General features: G+C 40.9%; 1 protein-coding gene across 12 annotated transcripts in view; it reads right to left on the reverse strand.

The window, feature by feature from the left end:
- The window catches only part of Erc1 (ELKS/RAB6-interacting/CAST family member 1), a 360,167-nt gene that overhangs the window by 43,090 nt on the left and 299,457 nt on the right, over positions 1-17,620 (reverse strand). For 8 of the 12 annotated variants that reach the window (XR_005972232.1, XM_041630969.1, XM_041630950.1 and 5 more), the window contains one exon: positions 16,836-16,934. Coding sequence is in view for 11 of the 12 variants with exons in the window: in XM_041630969.1 (XP_041486903.1) it covers positions 16,836-16,934 (99 nt within the window). In the remaining variant the exon portion in view is untranslated. Of the gene's footprint in view, positions 1-15,357; positions 15,425-16,835; positions 16,935-17,620 lie in introns of all 12 variants that reach the window. The other 4 variants (XM_041630966.1, XM_041630959.1, XM_041630960.1 and 1 more) reach the window with 1 other exon arrangement.

Consider the following 17,620-nt stretch of genomic DNA (forward strand, 5'->3'; position numbering starts at 1 on the left):
CCCAGTGATATCTTGCCTCCACTCCATGAGATCCCAAGTAAGAAGTAGTATTCCATAAAACAAAGATAATACATGTTTACGGGGGCTGGAGAGATGGCTCAGTGGTTAAGAACACTTGCTGCTTTTCAAGAGAATGTGGCTTTGGTTTCCAACACCCCTACAGAGGCTCACAACTGTCTGTAATTCCAATGGGATCTGACATCTGCTGCTGCCCTCCTTGGGCTCAAGGCAGAAACAATGTATACATGTAGGCAAAATGTTCACATTTACCAAATAAAACAAGATCTGCAAACAAATGAATGTTTGGTGTTCTCTTAGGTTGTCATGTTTTGATGTAATGTGCTGTGTAGCAAAAGATAATGACTGCAGACCCACAGAACTATCTACACTGAACTCTTGTAGAGACGACACTAACTGTATTGTACAGCTTATGCTTCTATGCCTTTGCAGTGCTGTCCATGTCCCGTACAAAGTCATATATATCTGTCTGGCAAATGTCCTTTGCTTCTCTGAGGGTCAACTCAAGTATCATATTCCCTGTGAACAACTGAGTCTTTTGTGGGAATCTGGGGTTTCCCACTGTAATTTGTAACATTTCCCTTGTTGTAGAAAATCTGTTGTGTAGTGTTTAATGGTCTTGAAACATTTATTTACTCCCCATGGACCTGGTACATCACAGGTACATAGAATATGCCCAGGAAATATTTGTGAATTAATTTTCTCACTACAATCAGTTTTAAACCAGAATAATTAAAAGGTTTAAACCACATATATTAATTGGATTCTTCTACCTGAAACTGAAGACCCAGGTGTAAATGGTAAAGGAGTGTGCGAAACATGGTTTCAACTTGTTAAAATGTGGAATTCAGTGTTAAACAACCTGATTCAGTTCCTAAAGATTATAACAATATGAATGCTAGATTTTAACATACTGACCAACCAACAAAATGACTATATGACCAAATTTAAGATGTTTCCATTTGATATTCAGAAGTGCCAAAAACAAACTCTGAGTAACTTATATTATAGTCTCAGGGAAGGCTGTGAAGGCCATTCTAAGCTTGCCAAACCCCTCAGACTAAGTTTGTGATTCCAGTCTTGAAATCTAGGAAAAAACAGAGTTGACCATCTTTCAATGAAGTCTGGTTAATCAGTGTTGTGCCTTAAAACCTGAATTTTCACTGAAAGAATGAGCCATCTGCTTTGAATATTTTCTAGACTAAGCCTCTATTTGTACACTGCTTTGATCTTTTGGCATAATGGGAAGGCAGTGATCCAGTCCAGCTACACCTCAATCAACTGTGCTCATTTAATTTATCCCAGGAACACTGACTGCCAGACCCAGCTGGAAATGTGGTCTTTTCCTAGCATCAGGAAGAGGAAGACACATCACGGAGAAGGGCTCTTCTGTTTTGGTTGATGATACAGTTTTGTGTCTAAGAAAATGTTTTTTAACCACAAACACATAAGAATTCTAACAGAGAGGATGCATAGAAAAGAAACTGTGGGGAGTCAAGGACAAGTTAACAAAAGTAAAGCTGCAGAGCCCCACTATAAGAAAACTGCTGCTTAAGAGTGCAGATAAGACAGGAGTCAACTAATAAATGTCTGCAGCATCACCAGACAAAATAATGTCACATTATAGGCAAGTGTAGACCTGTCTTTCAAAACAGCAGTAAAAAGGTTGTACTGGATGATAACCTAAGGGACTTAATATACAATATGCTAGAAAGGGCAGTAAGTATTGGATGGTCAGCCTAGGGCACTTACATGTAAGTGGTGTCAGATTAGATAATAACTTGTTAGGGAGTGAAGTGAAACAAAAACATTAAAAACAGATGCTACTCCTACATGGGTGGGGAGCAGTGCTGGGACTGGATCCAGAGCCACTGATATATATCACAAACTCTGCTAATATTTTCATTCAGTAAGAATCTATGAGTTTGGCAGGGGCTTGGTATTTTCAGACGGTTGTGAAAAACAATTAGGATGTGAAGGGTTTCATTTTGCACAATGTCAAGGATATCTGGTTGTTTAGGAAGAATGCCCAAGTCATAAATAATACCAGGAAGAGTAAGGTAACTTTTTCATTCGTCAAATACTCATCGTTATGATATGAATTCATGAATCTGAGTACATATGCTTCAGAGATGCTTAAAATACTATTATTTCTAATACATCAAATGAGTTAAAGAACAAAATGTCCTTAAATCATATAGCAGCAACCACAAGAATGCAGGATGTGTCTGTGAACCACAGTATATAGGCGTGATAAAATTCTTAATGAAGGGGGTAAAAAAAAACTACGTCTTGTAGGGTGCTTCTCGGAGGTAATTAGGCAGGCCCTAGTACCTGTAGCTAATACACTGCAGTCCCTCAAGGACACAGCAATGGAGCTGCTGAGGTGGTGTCTAGCTCTCTGGGGATTAATGCAGAGGCTCAAGAAGAAGATTAGCACTTTGTACGATTACATTTTAGGGAGAAAAAACTGATGACCAGGTCTAGGATTTGCGGGTGATCAGAAGAGTGAATTTTATAACAGGGCACAGGAAGCATGGACAAAGCAAACAGTAGCAGGGATATCTGAAAGCTGTATAACCATCAGCACCAATCAATGCTGTACTTACTGCTACTACTGAACACTTTCTGGGCGCCTGGCAAAGGGTAACATGCATGGCATAAATGAGTACATTTAATCCCCACAGTATCATTTAACGTGAGATGCATTCATTCATTTATTTTAGGTTAACACATAAAATAATGAGTTTCAGCTTAGGATCTTTGCACGTACATTTCATTATACTTTGTTCTTCTTTGTCCCTTTCCCTGCAGCTCCCACTTCGTCTCCCGGTTAGTTTCCTACTCTATTTCCCACCTCCCTCAACTGTCCTTTCTTTCTTCTCAGGACTCTCTTTCTAGTTTACCACACAAGTTCTATTACTGACCTGGCAGAGGAGAAGCTGTGCTCAAAGGTGTTAAGTGATTTGCAGGCAGTTACGCATGAGCTGAGGGCATCAGTACAGGTCTAAAGGCAAAGCTCCTTTACCACCAGGCCAAACAGCCACAGAAACTATGTAAATGTCTTGTACAGGAAGTTAAAGAAAGATTGCTTTCAGTTTCATAGATAAGATGTAATATTTCATTAAAGAAGAAAGTAGGAAGTGTTGGTGCATTATTGTGCATACATCACAACAATAACATCTCAATAAAAATAGTACCTCTGAGCCGGGCGATGGTGGCGCACGCCTTTAATCCTAGCACTCGGGAGGCAGAGGCAGGCGGATCTCTGTGAGTTCGAGACCAGCCTGGTCTACAAGAGCTAGTTCCAGGACAGGCTCCAAAGCCACAGAGAAACCCTGTCTCGAAAAACAAAACAAAACAAAACAAAAAAGTACCTCTGGACAGCAAAATGACAACTGAGATTGTATCAAGATTGCTGGAAAATCTTTTTCTCTTCTTTCTGTCTTCCTGGTGTAAAAGCCACTGTGCGCACTATATTGTTATCTCAAACACAAAAGGCCACAGCAGTTTACACAGCCCAGGCAGCCTCTGACAGAGAGGATAGGAGTATCTAGGAGGAACAGCAAGGCTGCTTCCTTTCTGGTCTCCTGGAGACATGGGATAAAGGAACTGAAGACACCGCAAGATGGAAAGACTGTCCATGTTCACGGACTGGCAAAGTTAGAACTGTAAAAATGGCTGTACTGCCAAATTGAGCCACAGATTTAACACAACCATCACCAAATCACCAATCATATTTCCATGGAGTCAGAAAAAACAACTCTAAAATTCATATGGAAACACAAAAGGTCCAGAATAGCCAAAGCAATCCTAAGCAGAAAGACAGACAGTGCTGAAGCTATATCACCGAGTAATACTATAGAGCAAACAAAACCTACAAGATATTGGCATAGAACAGATATCTGACCAATGGAATTGAGAGTTTAGAAATAAACCCACATGGCTAAAACCACATAATGGCCAAGAAAGGCATAAGAAAGACACATTCTTCAACAAATAATGTTGACTTAACTGAATATAGACACACAGAAAACCAGAAACTAGACCTTCATCTCTCACCCAACACAAAATCAACTAAAAAAGAACCAATGACCTTAATGGAATACCTGAAATTTTCAAACTGCTAGAAGTACAGATAAACAAAGCACTTCAAGACAATAGGCACAGCAAGGAATTTCTGAAAAGGACCCCCAACACAAGAAATGATCTCAGGAACTGAGAAGAGGGATGATATGAAATTAAAAAGCTTCTATACAAAAGAAATTATGAGCTAAGTGAATAAATCTTTGCTAATCACACATCCAACATGTATACTAAAACTGCAAAAAAGCTAAACAAGAAAACCTCACATCATCCGATCAATAAATGGGCTACATGATGAAATATAAAAGGTCAACAAACATTTGAAAAGAGTTTAATAACCTTAGCTATCAGGGAAATGAAAATTAAAACTTCTTTGAGAATCAATTTCACCCAGTAAGAGTGGCTTTCAAAAAGATAAATGACAGGAAATGCCAGTGAGGACATGGGGAGAGAGGGACCCTATACAGTGTTGTTAGCCATTGTGGAAGTCGGAGTGGAGGTCCCTCAAGAATTAAAATAGAACTGCTATTTGTATATCTATATTCATTATGTCATTATTTACAATAGCTAGGAAATGGAGCCAGCCTAGAAATCTATCAACAGATGAGTGGATAAAGAAAATGTGACATAGAATTTTATTAGCTATAAAAAATAAAATCTTGATATTTGCAGGAACTTGGAACTCATTATGCTAAGCGAAATAAGCCAGAATGAGAAAAACAAATACCACATTTTCTCCCACATGCAGACTCTTGACTTACACTTACATGTGTGTGCATGCACATGTGTGTAGATCATGAAAGCAGGATGGGGGCAATCAGAGAGAAGGAAGAGATTTTAAAGACAAGGAGAGGGAGGAAGAGAGGCCATAGGATACATACAACGTGAGAGCAGAAAAAAGGCACCAGAGGCTGGTAGGTGTTAAGGGGAAGGGCAATGAATATAAGCAAAGCATGATGATGTGTATGTAAGGAAATGCCATAGTGAGACCTACTCCTTGTATGGTGACTTAAGAAATTAAAACACAACTGTCTGGGGTTTCTTTCTGAGGCCTTGGCACACAAAAAATATAGGAAACCACCAAGGTGCCTTGGAAACTCCTGATATGACAGATTCTTTTTTTTTTTTTTGTTGGTGTGAGGATTTTGTTCTTTACCTTACTTGATAAAGCAGGAACTTTGTAAATGCATTTGTGGAAGGGAACCTGATATCAGTTTCAAACTTTGGGAAATCCTGTTTTAGAAAAACATTTTGCCTTCTAAGTGGTAGGAAGACAAGATGTGACACTGGCAGTCTTTATAAGTAAGCTTGGGGACATAACAGAACCCACAGCTTGTTTCTCCAGCTATACATACTTGTGGATATAGAGAATGTTTCTAACTATAGGTACAAGAGCACTGCTTGTTGAAGCTTGGGCAGCAAGGGAGTCCCATTTGTAAACAGTAGCTCTGACTGGACTTTACGCTTTGGTTTACTTTACTGTTTTTTTCTTTCAGGAACTGCTCATATAATCATATATAATCATGCAATAGTCTCTTTCTAATCTAGTTGGATTCCTTTTTGGAATTGCTCCTGTTTAGCTATATTCTCAGTATACAACTAAAAATATGTCTCTAAATTTCTTTTTATAACTCAAGGGATCTCATTCTTAAGCTCAAAAGTAAAGAGGATGGAGACAATTCTTACAAAATTAGATATTCGACAAGCACAGAGGGAACCTGTGCCACCAGGGTAAACCACCACGGATGCATACATGGATGCATACCTGACAACTTGGCCTCCAGTCCTCCAAGATTAAATTAAATCTGTCAAGTTCTGCCGTACTTTGGTGCTAGGTTAGGTTTGGTTCAATCATCTGCTGTATGCTTATTGCTATTGCAGTCTGATGTTTTCAGTAATGACATTGTTTCTACTAAATTCTCATTAAATAATGGTCCTCTGACTTCAAACTTGGATAGACTGAGACTTCTAATTTCCTGCATAGAAAGGGTCTATATCCCTACTTAGCATGTAGAAGCTTTAGAAAATGGAACTTAGGCCAGCATTAACCTTCAAAGATAGGGAATTAAAGTCTCAGAAGGGGAAATTGAGGCAAGTTATAAAGAGAAAATTAAGGGGACTGGAGAAGATAAAGATGCCTGTTTATCCTATTGGCTGAAAATCAACTGGATAATAAAGACTAGGAAATATGTTTATAGTCTGTGGTAGTTTGAATGTAACTGGTCCTATAATCTCATAGGGCGTGGCACTACTTTTAAGAGGTATGGCCTTGTTGGAGGAAGTGTGTCACTGTGGGGATAGGCTTTGAGGACTCCTATGCTCAAGTTATACCCAGTGTGGGATTCAGTTCACTTCCTGTTGCCTGCAGATCAAGATGTAGAACTCTCAATTCCTTTTCTAGACCATGTCTGCCTGCATGCTGCCATGTCCCACCATGATGAAAGTGAACCGAACCTCTGAAACTGTTAAGTAAATCACCCCAATTAGCCATTACCCTTTATAAGAGTTGCCCTTATTATAGTGTCTCTTCATAGCAATAGAAACTCTTAAGACATAGTCAAAGCATGCCTTGATTTCCGTTACCTTAACATTATGATTCTCTTGACCTCTTTGACCTATGTTTTCGTCTTATCAGCTTATATACCTGTATAACAAACCCAAGAAATTACCTATGACCCAAGCTTGGTAGTATAGACTTGTAATCCTAGCACTGGAGAGGTTGAGACAAGAGGATTCCTGTAAACTTGAGGCTAATCTGGGCTAGTTAGTGAGTACTAGGGCCAGCTTAGGTTCAGAGTGACATGCCGTCTTAATTTTGTTCCAAGAAAAAAAGAACTTGCCAAAGGCTTTGTAGTTAAGAGCAAATATACCAGAACACTTTAACATAATCTTTTAAGTTGCTTAAATAATGTAGTTTCAAAAGTCAGCAAAATCATATATCTTTTTCTTTTTTTTCTTTTTGAGGGAAAGGAGGCCGTGAATTTGAGGAAAAAAAAAAAAAAACAAGGGGCAATGCATTGGAAGAATTGGAGAGAGGAAAGGAAGGGGAAATAATATTTATTAAAAAAAATGTCTTTGCTTTCTGTTAACCTATATATAGTAAGGATTTCTTTGACTATTTTTTCTTCTCCCCTTTGGAAACAGGGTCTCACTATGCAGCCTGGCTGTCCTAGAACTCATTACGCAGACTAGGCTGGCTCAGAGTCACAGAGACCCATGTCTTTGTCTCCAAAGGTGCACGCATCAAACCTAGCTCTTTGGACCCATGTGCTTATCTTACTTTGTTGTGTGTATCATGAATGTGTGTGTGTGTGGGGGGGGTTGTTTATATGTGTAGGTCAGAGGTCAATGAATGTTATACTTTAACTTAATCCACCTTAATTTTTGAGACAGGGTCTCTTCAATAAATCTGAAGCTCACTGGTTTGGCTAGAATGGCTGACTAGAGAACTCCAGAGACCTACCTGTCTTCCTCCCTATCCCAGTGCTATGGTCTGGCATTAATGTGGGTGCTAGTATCCAAATGCAAGTCCTCATCCTTGAACAGCACTGATGGTCCAGCACCTACTGAACCATCTCTCCAGCCTCTATAATGCATCTCACTAGTAACCTTATAATCTCTACTACAGGAAAGTTCTGGGACTCAGCAGTTAGCTCTTGCTGCTCTTGCAGAAGCCTGGAGTTCAGTTCCCAGAACCCACATCAGGTGGCTCACAATGCCTGTAACTTTAGCTCCAGGGGATCCAATTACCCTTCTGCACTCTGCAGGTACCTGCATATACATATGTATGTACCAACACATACATTTCTTTCTTTCTTTTTCTTTCTTTTTCTTTTTTACATTTCTTTCTTTCTTTCTTTCTTTTTTTTTTTTTTGGTTTTTCGAGACAGGGTTTCTCTGTATCTTTGGAGCCTGTCCTGGAACTAGCTCTTGTAGACCAGGCTGGCCTCAACTCAAACTCACAGAGATTTGCTTGCCTCTACCTCCCAAGTGCTGGGATCAAAGGCGTATGCTACCACTTCCTGGCTATATTTTTTTCTTGAAAGGAAAGCAATTTTTAACAAAATAAGTATACTAAAATATTTTTACTTAAATGTTTTAACTCATATGAAAGCACAACTTTCAAAAGCAAAACTCACAGAAGCAGCCATTGTTAAGTACAACTCTCCCTTGAGCAGCCCATGCCTATACTTGAGTGTGAACAACTGTTTGTGTATACACATGTGCATGTCCACGTGGAGGCAGAGGACAATCTCAACTGTCATTCTTCAGTCACCAGGTACCTTGTCTTTTGAGACAGCATGTCTGGGCCTCACCAAACCGAATGGGCTCACTGATCAGCAAGCCCCAGGGATCAGCCTGTCTCTGCCTCCCCAGTTCTGGGATTATAAGCACACACTAACATACTTGGCCTTTTAAAAATGGTGATTCTGGGAAACTCCCAGGATTCTATAAGGATGACCCTAGCTAAGACTCTTAGCAATGGCGTATGCACAGCCTGAACTGGCTATCCCCTGTGATCAGGCAGGACTTCCACTATAGGAACTGGGGTGCCAGTTCAGCCACACAATCTTTGACTTAAAGTCTGTCCTACCTATGGATATGGGGGGGGGGCAGGGAGTAGGGTGGTGCAGATACTGTGGGAGTGACCAACCAACGACTGGTCCAGCCCCAGCCCCCATACCACGAGAGCAAGCCCACCCGACATTGCCTGGAGTGCCACAGTGACAGTACTGTGGACAGTGGAAAGACTTAGCCTTGCTTTTCAGTTTGATACAAAAACCTGAGAGCAGATTTGAAGATTTCCAGGAAAATGATCAGTATTTTAGTGGATTGTATTATCAATTTCAATTGAGCTGTCAATTTTCAGGGGGAATCTACAGAGATGCAATCTGACATTCAACTTAAAGGACGATGTGACTGTGTCTTCCCTTAACCTTTATAGGCTCTGCACAATCCTGCCTGATGCAGACCATCTCTGTCAGGCAGTACCTGAATCTGTGAATAACTGTTTTCACAAATGAAGCACACCAAAGGCTGGGGAAATGACTCATAAAATGATTGGCCCATACATATGAGGACTGGAATTCAGATCCTCAGCATCCTGGTAAAACCTGAGTGGGAGCCCACCTGTAATCTCCGCATTCACAAAATGACTATTTAGACTAGCTAAATCGGGGAGCTCTAGGTTCACTGAAATAGTTTGTCTCGATAAATAAAATGGGGAGCTATGGAAGAAGAAAGATGCCCAGAGTCAATCTCTGGTCTCCGCATGCATGCATGTAGTGTGCATTCACATGTGCACATACACGCGTATGCCCACAGAATGAAGGACAAGGGAAAATGAGAACGCACTGAGGACTGCAACGGCTTTCACTTAACCAGATATTGCTGTATTTGTTTCTCAAACACAAGGCCAAACATCCCAACTAGTTTTATAACATATTGCTTTTTTTTCCCCTCATTTTTTTGAGACAGGGTTTCTCTGTGTAGCCCTGGCTGTCCTAGAACTTGCATTGTTGACCAGGCTGGCCTTGAACTCAGAGATCCACCTGCCTCTGCCTCCCGAGTGCTGGAATTAAAAATGTATATCCCTACCACCTGGCTATATTTTTACTTTTGAAATAAAAAATCCAATGGGACTTATTATATATGTTTGTTTTATTAATGATTACTGTAGGACCCACAGGTCTACCCCTCCTCCTCCCGGGACTCAAATTGAGGATGGCTTGCAGTTTCTGGCCAAACATCTTGTTGCAATTTTCGGCTAAACCATCCTGTTTGTTCCTGTGCTCTTTCTGCCCCCACTGGTGGTTAGCTTAGGGGTTTTGTTTACTCTTGGGCCTTGTAATTTTCCACCTGCCTGGGGGGATTTCCATTGTGCAGCAGCTAGGTATATAAGGTTTTTCCTAAGCTTGAATAAATGGCATTTGGCATTCTCTCCTCACGGATGACCCACGTCTCTTGTGTGTTCCTTTAATCTCCAGGCCCTTGCCTAGCTTGCGAATGGTATAGTAGCTCGAACTGTACCGTAGAGAGTAAGTAACACAGGCATTACAATTACAAATTTGGGAATTGCTTGATGATTTTAAAAGACTCTGCATGAGGTGCCATATAATTGGGACTATGTGAGGACTTCTTTAGTTATTTGTAGTGATAGATATCACAAAAATCACCACAGACCATCCTGATTATCTTTTGATACTGCCCATATATTTAATGTATGGCCCAAGACCACTATTTTTTATTCAATGTGGCCAAGTGAAGCCAAAGGTTGGACACTCCTGCACTACAATCAGTTCTGCTGACTTATTTAAACATTTCTATCTACAGACAGACTTTCTAAAGATTTAACAATTACAAAGTGCAGAACTATGGCAACCAGAATACTTTTAGTATGTGTCATACTGGCTAGTTTTCTGTCAACTTGACACAAATAGGAGTTATCAGAGGAAGGAACCTCAATTGAGAAAATGTCTCAGGCTGTAAGAAGTCTATAGGGCATTTTCCTAACTAATGATTGATGGGGAGGGCTCAGCCCATTATGGGTGGGAACATCCCTGGGCTGGTGGTCTTGGGTTCTACATGAAAGCAAGCTGAGCAAGCCACAAGGAACAAGCCAGTATTCAGCACCCTTCCATGGCCTCTGCATGAGCTCCGGCTTCTGAGTTCCTTCCCGCCCTCACTGCTTTTGATGGCGAACTGTTATATGGAACTGTGAGTGAGAGAAATCCTTTCCTTTCCATGTTGATTTTGGTCATGGTGTTTCATTACAGCAATAGTGATCCTAAATCAGAGAGTGTCCAACAAATAAGGGAACAATGGGAACCCCACTAGAAGAGACCCAAAGGAAACTGAAATAAGGGGACTTGTAAAACAATCTCAAAAGCAGTGATGATACTTGCAGCATCTCTCACCTTACATCCTGAAACCCACTGTCCCAAATCTTGCTCTGAAACACTTTCGTGCTTTTCTGATACACATATAACCCCATTTCCACAGCAAGACTAACTTTTTTTTTTAAGATTTATTTATTTATTATGTATACAACATTCTGCCTCGATGTATGCCCGCATGCCAGAGGAGGGCGCCAGATCTCAGTACAGATGGTTGTGAGTCAACATGTGGTTGCTGGGAATTGAACTCAGGACCTCTGGAAGAGCAGCCAGCGCTCTTAACCTCTGAGCCATCTCTCCAGCCCCCAGCAAGACTAACTTTTATGGGCTATGATAAGGACTTACTTTACTTGAGAGGACGAAGTCCCTAAAGAACATGAGGCTAATTTTCACAGTAATGAGCCACAGGCTACATGAAGAGAAGTTTTTTTTTCCCTTAAATGTGCACGTGGCAGTCAGAACATACAGAACATACTTTTGAGTTACACTCACTCTGCTGCAGCTGGGATAAAATTGCAGGAGCCAACTTTTAGGGTTTCTTTACAGCTTTCCTTTCCATCCCCAACATTTCTCTGAGGTTCTGAGATCCAGACACTTTGTTCTGCATGTTCTTTTATAATAGCAATGGTAGTAACCAGTATGTGCTTCAGAGCCATTTCTGTGTACTTTGTTTCAATGTAAATTATTTCTTCTTCCCTAGATTTTGTAAATGTTAGAAAGTGGTTTATATATATTATGTATATTTTCTATTTTATAATCACATGTATTTTAATTTGTGTGTATATATCTATTAAACTGTATTATACACAGGCATTGTTCTAGATAACAGAAACGGAAATGTAATCATATTAATATCAGTGCATTCATGGGCCCGATGTTCTATTGTCAAGGAAGAAGAAAAGACAGAGTGAAGGGACAGAGAGCAACATGAACAAGCTAATTCGGACAAGAAACCTTTTATCTTAGTTAGGGTTTCTGTGACTGTGATGAAACACCATGACCACAATCAAGTTGGGGAAAAAAAGGGTTTATTTGGCTTACACTTCCATATTGGTGTTCATCACTCTAAGAAGTCAGGACAGGAACTCAAACAGGAAACCAGAGGCAAGGGCTGATCCAGAGGCCATAGAGGGGGCTGCTTACTGGCTTGCTTCCCATAGCTTGCTCAGTCTGCTTTCCTATAGAACCCAGATCCACCAGCCCAGGGGTGGCACCACCTACAATGGGCTGGTCTCTCCCCCCATAAACCACTAATTAAGAAAATGCCCTACAACTAAATCTTATGGAGGCCTTTTCTCAATTGAAGCTCTCTCCTCTCTAGCTTGTGTCCAGTTGACACAAAACTAGCCAGTACATCTTTGTTCTGGTACTTTCCACTAGGGTGGCTAAGGTGGCCAGATGTCCTATTGTTTGATGTCCTCTGATAGGCAAACGTGTCACTGATACTGACTGAACGTATTCTTTTAAAGAAAACATCATTTATAAAGAATATGTTATTGGAAATCTCTTAACAAAACTTAAAAGTGTCTTCTTTTAATTATTACTATTGCATGTGTATACCATGGTACACATATGGAGGCCAGCAGACAACTCTGAGAAGCTGGTTTTCTCCCTCTGCCATATGTGTGCTTAGGGAGATAGAATTCTGGTTGCCATGCTTGCTTAGCAAGTATCTCCACCAACTGAGCAATCTTGCCAGCCTACGAGATGTTTTCCTAAAGGAAAATATTCCTCAACATACATGATATCATACTTTCGGTAATGAAATTTGTCTTGGTTACCACTTAAGAACAGTTTCTAGTTACTCATCCTAGAACACAGAAATGCCTGGGGCCCTTGAGTTACAACTTCTAAATCTCCCAGCCACACAGTCTCAGCTCTGAAATGAAGACAATGTACTTTGATGATGATATTCCCAACAAGAATAACTAACAGTCACTGAAAACTTATTCTCAGAGTAAGGTCTAAATTAATGATGTGTGAGATCTAAATTAACAGCAGTGAAATAGTAACACATCCACAAAGGACAGTGCTTAGGGGCGTAAGAAACTGCTGATGGTACTGTACATTAACACATTAACAAACAGAAACAAACACTGAGAAACTCGTGCACTAGGTAAAGAATCCACTGCAGAGGTGACCCCACTCTTCCTAGGCAACGGAGTTAAGGTCTAGATGCCAGACCTTGCAGTCTGGTTCCATGTCTCACACCATCTCTCTACTTCTTACCATCACTGTCTCTTACAGGGCAAGTCAGGGTAGAGAGCAGGTGCTACTGTAAGTACTGAACAGACACTGTTCAAAGCCTATACTCGGAACCCTTAGACTCTGCAGCCCCCAATCTGGCCCAATTCTGACATTTCAGTTCTGATCACAGATGGTGTCTACTTTAGGCTCAAGCTTTGCCAGTGAGTGGTGTCTTAGAAAATGCTTTAGACAAAACCTTAAGTTCCTAAGTTGGTAAGGAAGTATCAATTTCAAATTCAAAATTTTGTTGAGAAAAATCTATTCTCTGTAGAAACAGCAAAGAAATAAGTGCAGGAGAGAAAAAAGCCAAGACTTGTGTAGTGCTTTATGGATCACTCATGCAAATCTTTTTTTTTTTTTTCGAGACAGGGTTTCTCTGTGGTTTTGGAGCCTGTCCTGGAACTAGCTCTTGTAGACCAGGTTGGTCTCGAACTCACAGAGATCCGCCTGCCTCTGCCTCCTGAGTGCTGGGATTAAAGGCGTGCGCCACCACCGCCCGGCTACTCGTGCAAATCTTGACTGTGTTTTTAAGACACTGTCTTGTTGTATAGCCCAAGATGACCCAGAACGTAGAATCTTTCTGCCTCAGCTTTCCAAGCTCTGGTTTTACAGGAATCCATCACAACCCCAGTCCTTGTATTTTCTTAGGTAAAATGGGGCAGCGTTCAGAGAGTATGAAGTCTGGTTCTGTAAAAACGACAGATCTGGTCAGATAGCCGCAAAGGTGCTGTGCAGCGGCTGGCAGAAGCAGGTGCAGTTGGCCCCTATGAGCACAGCTGGGAAGGGGTAAGTGCAAGAACAGAAGAAGCGCATTACAGAAGCTGCTCCAACAAAGCAGCAGACATAGAAATACAGACTCTGGGCCCGGGACATGAGATGGCTTGTTTATTTTTCAATCTCCTGGTGAAATTACCTAGTAACCTTGTTTCCCAAAATAATGTATTTATTATCATTGACTAGAATAAGGCCTGCAAGTAGGACAGCTCTGTTCATATAAAGTAGAATCATATTCACTTACAAGTGACTGCGCAACTACAGCTATCAGGTGGCTCCTACATGCAGCGTGACAAATACGTGCCCCTGCAGCACGCAGACAGTCAGAACATAGCTTTCCTTTCATTTTTAGCTTTCTCTGACTTGCAACACACTTTCTGGTTGATACTGATCATTTCACACTGCTGCTAAAAGTCACATTGAAAGCTGGCAGTTCAACAACTTACCTCTTATCCTTCTTGGCTGTGTTCAATATTCAGAGGTTGACACAGTTATAGTTTTTAGCGGTTTAACATAAAGACAGACATTTCAGGGAGAACTGACTCCACATCAGCATGGGCAGTGTGTCCAGCGGATGCAAGGCCACGAGGATGTGAGCTTAGTAATTACACTGATCATTTCCTAGAAACTGATTTCCTGAGTCAAACCTCAAGGGCATCAGAGCAAAGGAAGACACTGACACAACTGGACTATAGTTTCCAGGCAACTGGCCTTTTAGGAGAATCTAGACAGTGTCCTGGCAGCTGCTGAACACAGCAGCAATCTATGAAAAGGAATTTAAATAATTTTTTTTTTGCTAAAAAACAAAACAAAAAACCCTCTTTTATTCCTTTGTGCCTCCTTTTCTTTATTGATATTGTAAGAATAATGTCAAAGCCCTAGGATAGCCTAGGAGCCGACCCTCAGAACCCAGTGTCTTCCATAGGCAGAGAGGACCATGAGGAGGCACAGCATAGCTCGCAGCACACTGTCTGCCCTCCACGTCAGTCTGCGATACATTAATAGCCAGGACACTGTGAGATCACTGGAGAGAGGGTGATCTAGCAATAAATATCACTAACTGGAGAAATTTAGTTACATGCCCTGGAAGTTCTGTCCAAAATGTATAGAAAAAAATTATAAATGTGACTATTAACACACAGAAAGAAATAAAGCCACAAATCCACACCCCACTATGTCAAAAGCACAGCAATCCACACAAGAGTCATGTGAAAATGAAGGAGCAGAAAGCACACAGGGAGTTCATGATTATATAGAGCGAGATGTGAAGGTGATGATGGAGAAAGAAAAATGCAAACAAAAATCATTGCCGTAGTTAAGGAAAGCTGTTTCTCACCGTTCTGAACAAAATGGCTGAACTAAGAGCATCTGATTGGCTATGCCCATATACCCTCCTCCTCATCCTATGGGGAGAGATGACATGGGAACAATGCCCCAGGGCAGCATGGGAATGAAAAAGAGTTGGTTAGTATTAAAACAAAGGCATAAACATAATGCAGCAGAAAAGAAGTTCTTGGCTTTTTTTTTTAACATTAGCTTCTAGTCCCAACTACAAATTAGTAATTAGTTTATGGTTCCATGGTTACTCTTCTACCTTTCCCAGAGATGGACGTGCAAAATTCATCAGGTCAGAGTTAAGGTCTGTTTGCCTCCCCACGCCAATAACCTCCACCTCATATATAAACCTTTTCCATGGGAAATATCTGACATGCTTCATGCAGAGGCCAGGCAGTCTGAATTCCAGGAGCAGGAAGCAGGCAGAGCAGACAGTGGTTTCTAGGTAGAGGGACACCAAGAACACAGCTCCCTATTTTACATGAGGTTGATTCTGTTTTCCCTCTAACGTCTTAGCTGTGTCTCAGCTGACTTGGTCAACGTATAGAACCCTTCCTTCTGAGTCTTGGAGAGAATAACAATTTGGATATCAGCTGCTACTTTCATCTACACGAATTCTATGACAACTCTAAGAAAATGCTAGAGCTGTCACTTGGTGGACATGTTTAGCAGGGGAGTTTTCCAAGACTTTGCAGTCACATGGATGTAATTACTTGGCTATTGTTTTTCCCCTTCGTTTTATTTTTTTTATACATTTTAAGACTGGGTGTGACAGAGATGCTGGAACTGATTTTGAGCACAGAGATATGAGGTAATGTGCTCAATGCTCTTCCCTGTTCATCACACTTGAGAGCTTGGGAAGGTTTCACCTTCTTTAAAAATTGTTGCAAATTTCAGTTTCATCAATGTCTGTTTTGTATTGGTAGCAAGCTGAAGGCAACACTATCCCTTGAGAGTGTCATGCTGAAGGGGTCCACCAAAAATCAAAGGGAAGAAATTAAGTTTCACCTATCACTTTTAATTTTTTGCGGTACTGAAAATTCAATTTAGGGCCTTTCACATGCTAGGCAAACTACTGATCACTTAGGTACATCCCTGTCTTCAGCTGTACCTTCCACAGAAGATGGGAAGGCCATATACTTTGTAATTCGACAAGAAATAATTTTTATCCTGAGCTGTGCCTTGCTGAGCTTGAGAAAAGTCTTGTTCCTTAACAAGGAATCAATTCTTCAATGAGAAAAGTAGGACTCATGTTTTTCTCATTTTAATGTAATTATTTAATAAAGTCTTTATAAACATTTTAAGCATATGTTCATAACATATTCAGAACCATCAATTTTTTATACAGGAATTTTTGAGAAAAACCTGAGATTCTTCTTCTAAATCTACAACCTAGAATTTGCAATGTGCTACCACAAAATTTATGAATATGAGAGCATACTGTTTAAAAAAAAAAGAGATATTCCAGCACAATCTTACCTGGTCTGGGGAGGGTTTGTGGTTCGTCTGATTGGAACGGGAGGCTTTGAAGTGGTCATCCTCATAGTTGTCAGCCATTAGTTTCATCCGATTTTGTGTCTAAAAAGAAATTCATAGTTTAAATTGAGATAAAATCCCTATAATAAATGGTAGGGCAACAAGTACCTTAAAGACTTCCATGAGCATGCAGCTAGTACTGTCCACAATGAAATCAATTAAACACGGACTCTGAGAGGATACCGCCAAGGGTTTAGTCAAAGCTATCCATACTGAAGCCCTAACCCCAACGTCACCTCATCTAGAGACAAGGACTCAGGGAAGTCAAAGGGTTGACTCCTAATTTTGCTTGTGATTAAGGCTGTGTTCTAAGCACAAATGAGTCACCGATCTCCTCTAGGTGAACACAGAGAAGAGTCTCTGTAGGTAAGGAAGAGAGATCTCATCAGGAGTCAGCAGAGATATTGAACTGCTCACACCTCTAGACCTTGAACAAACAGACCGTAGGGATTATTTTATTTGTATCTTAATAAATAAAGCTTGCCTGAGGTAAAGCTAAGCCACTAAAGGCCAGGGAGTGGTGGCACACACCTTTAATCCCGTGACTCAGGAGACAGAGGCAGAAGAATATCTGTGAGTTCAAGGCTACCCTGGGCTACTCCTGACGCATCCAGAAACAGGTCCAGGTGGTGGTGGGTCACACCTTTAATCCCAGCACTAGGGAGGTGGAGACGGGAGTGTCCACCTAGACGAGGTGGCTGGGCAGAGAGAGGAATATGAAGGAGAAG

The sequence above is a fragment of the Microtus oregoni genome, unplaced genomic scaffold (assembly GCF_018167655.1).
Source record: "Microtus oregoni isolate MIOR12 unplaced genomic scaffold, Mior012 000002F_ref0000024, whole genome shotgun sequence".
NCBI lineage: Eukaryota > Metazoa > Chordata > Mammalia > Rodentia > Cricetidae > Microtus > Microtus oregoni.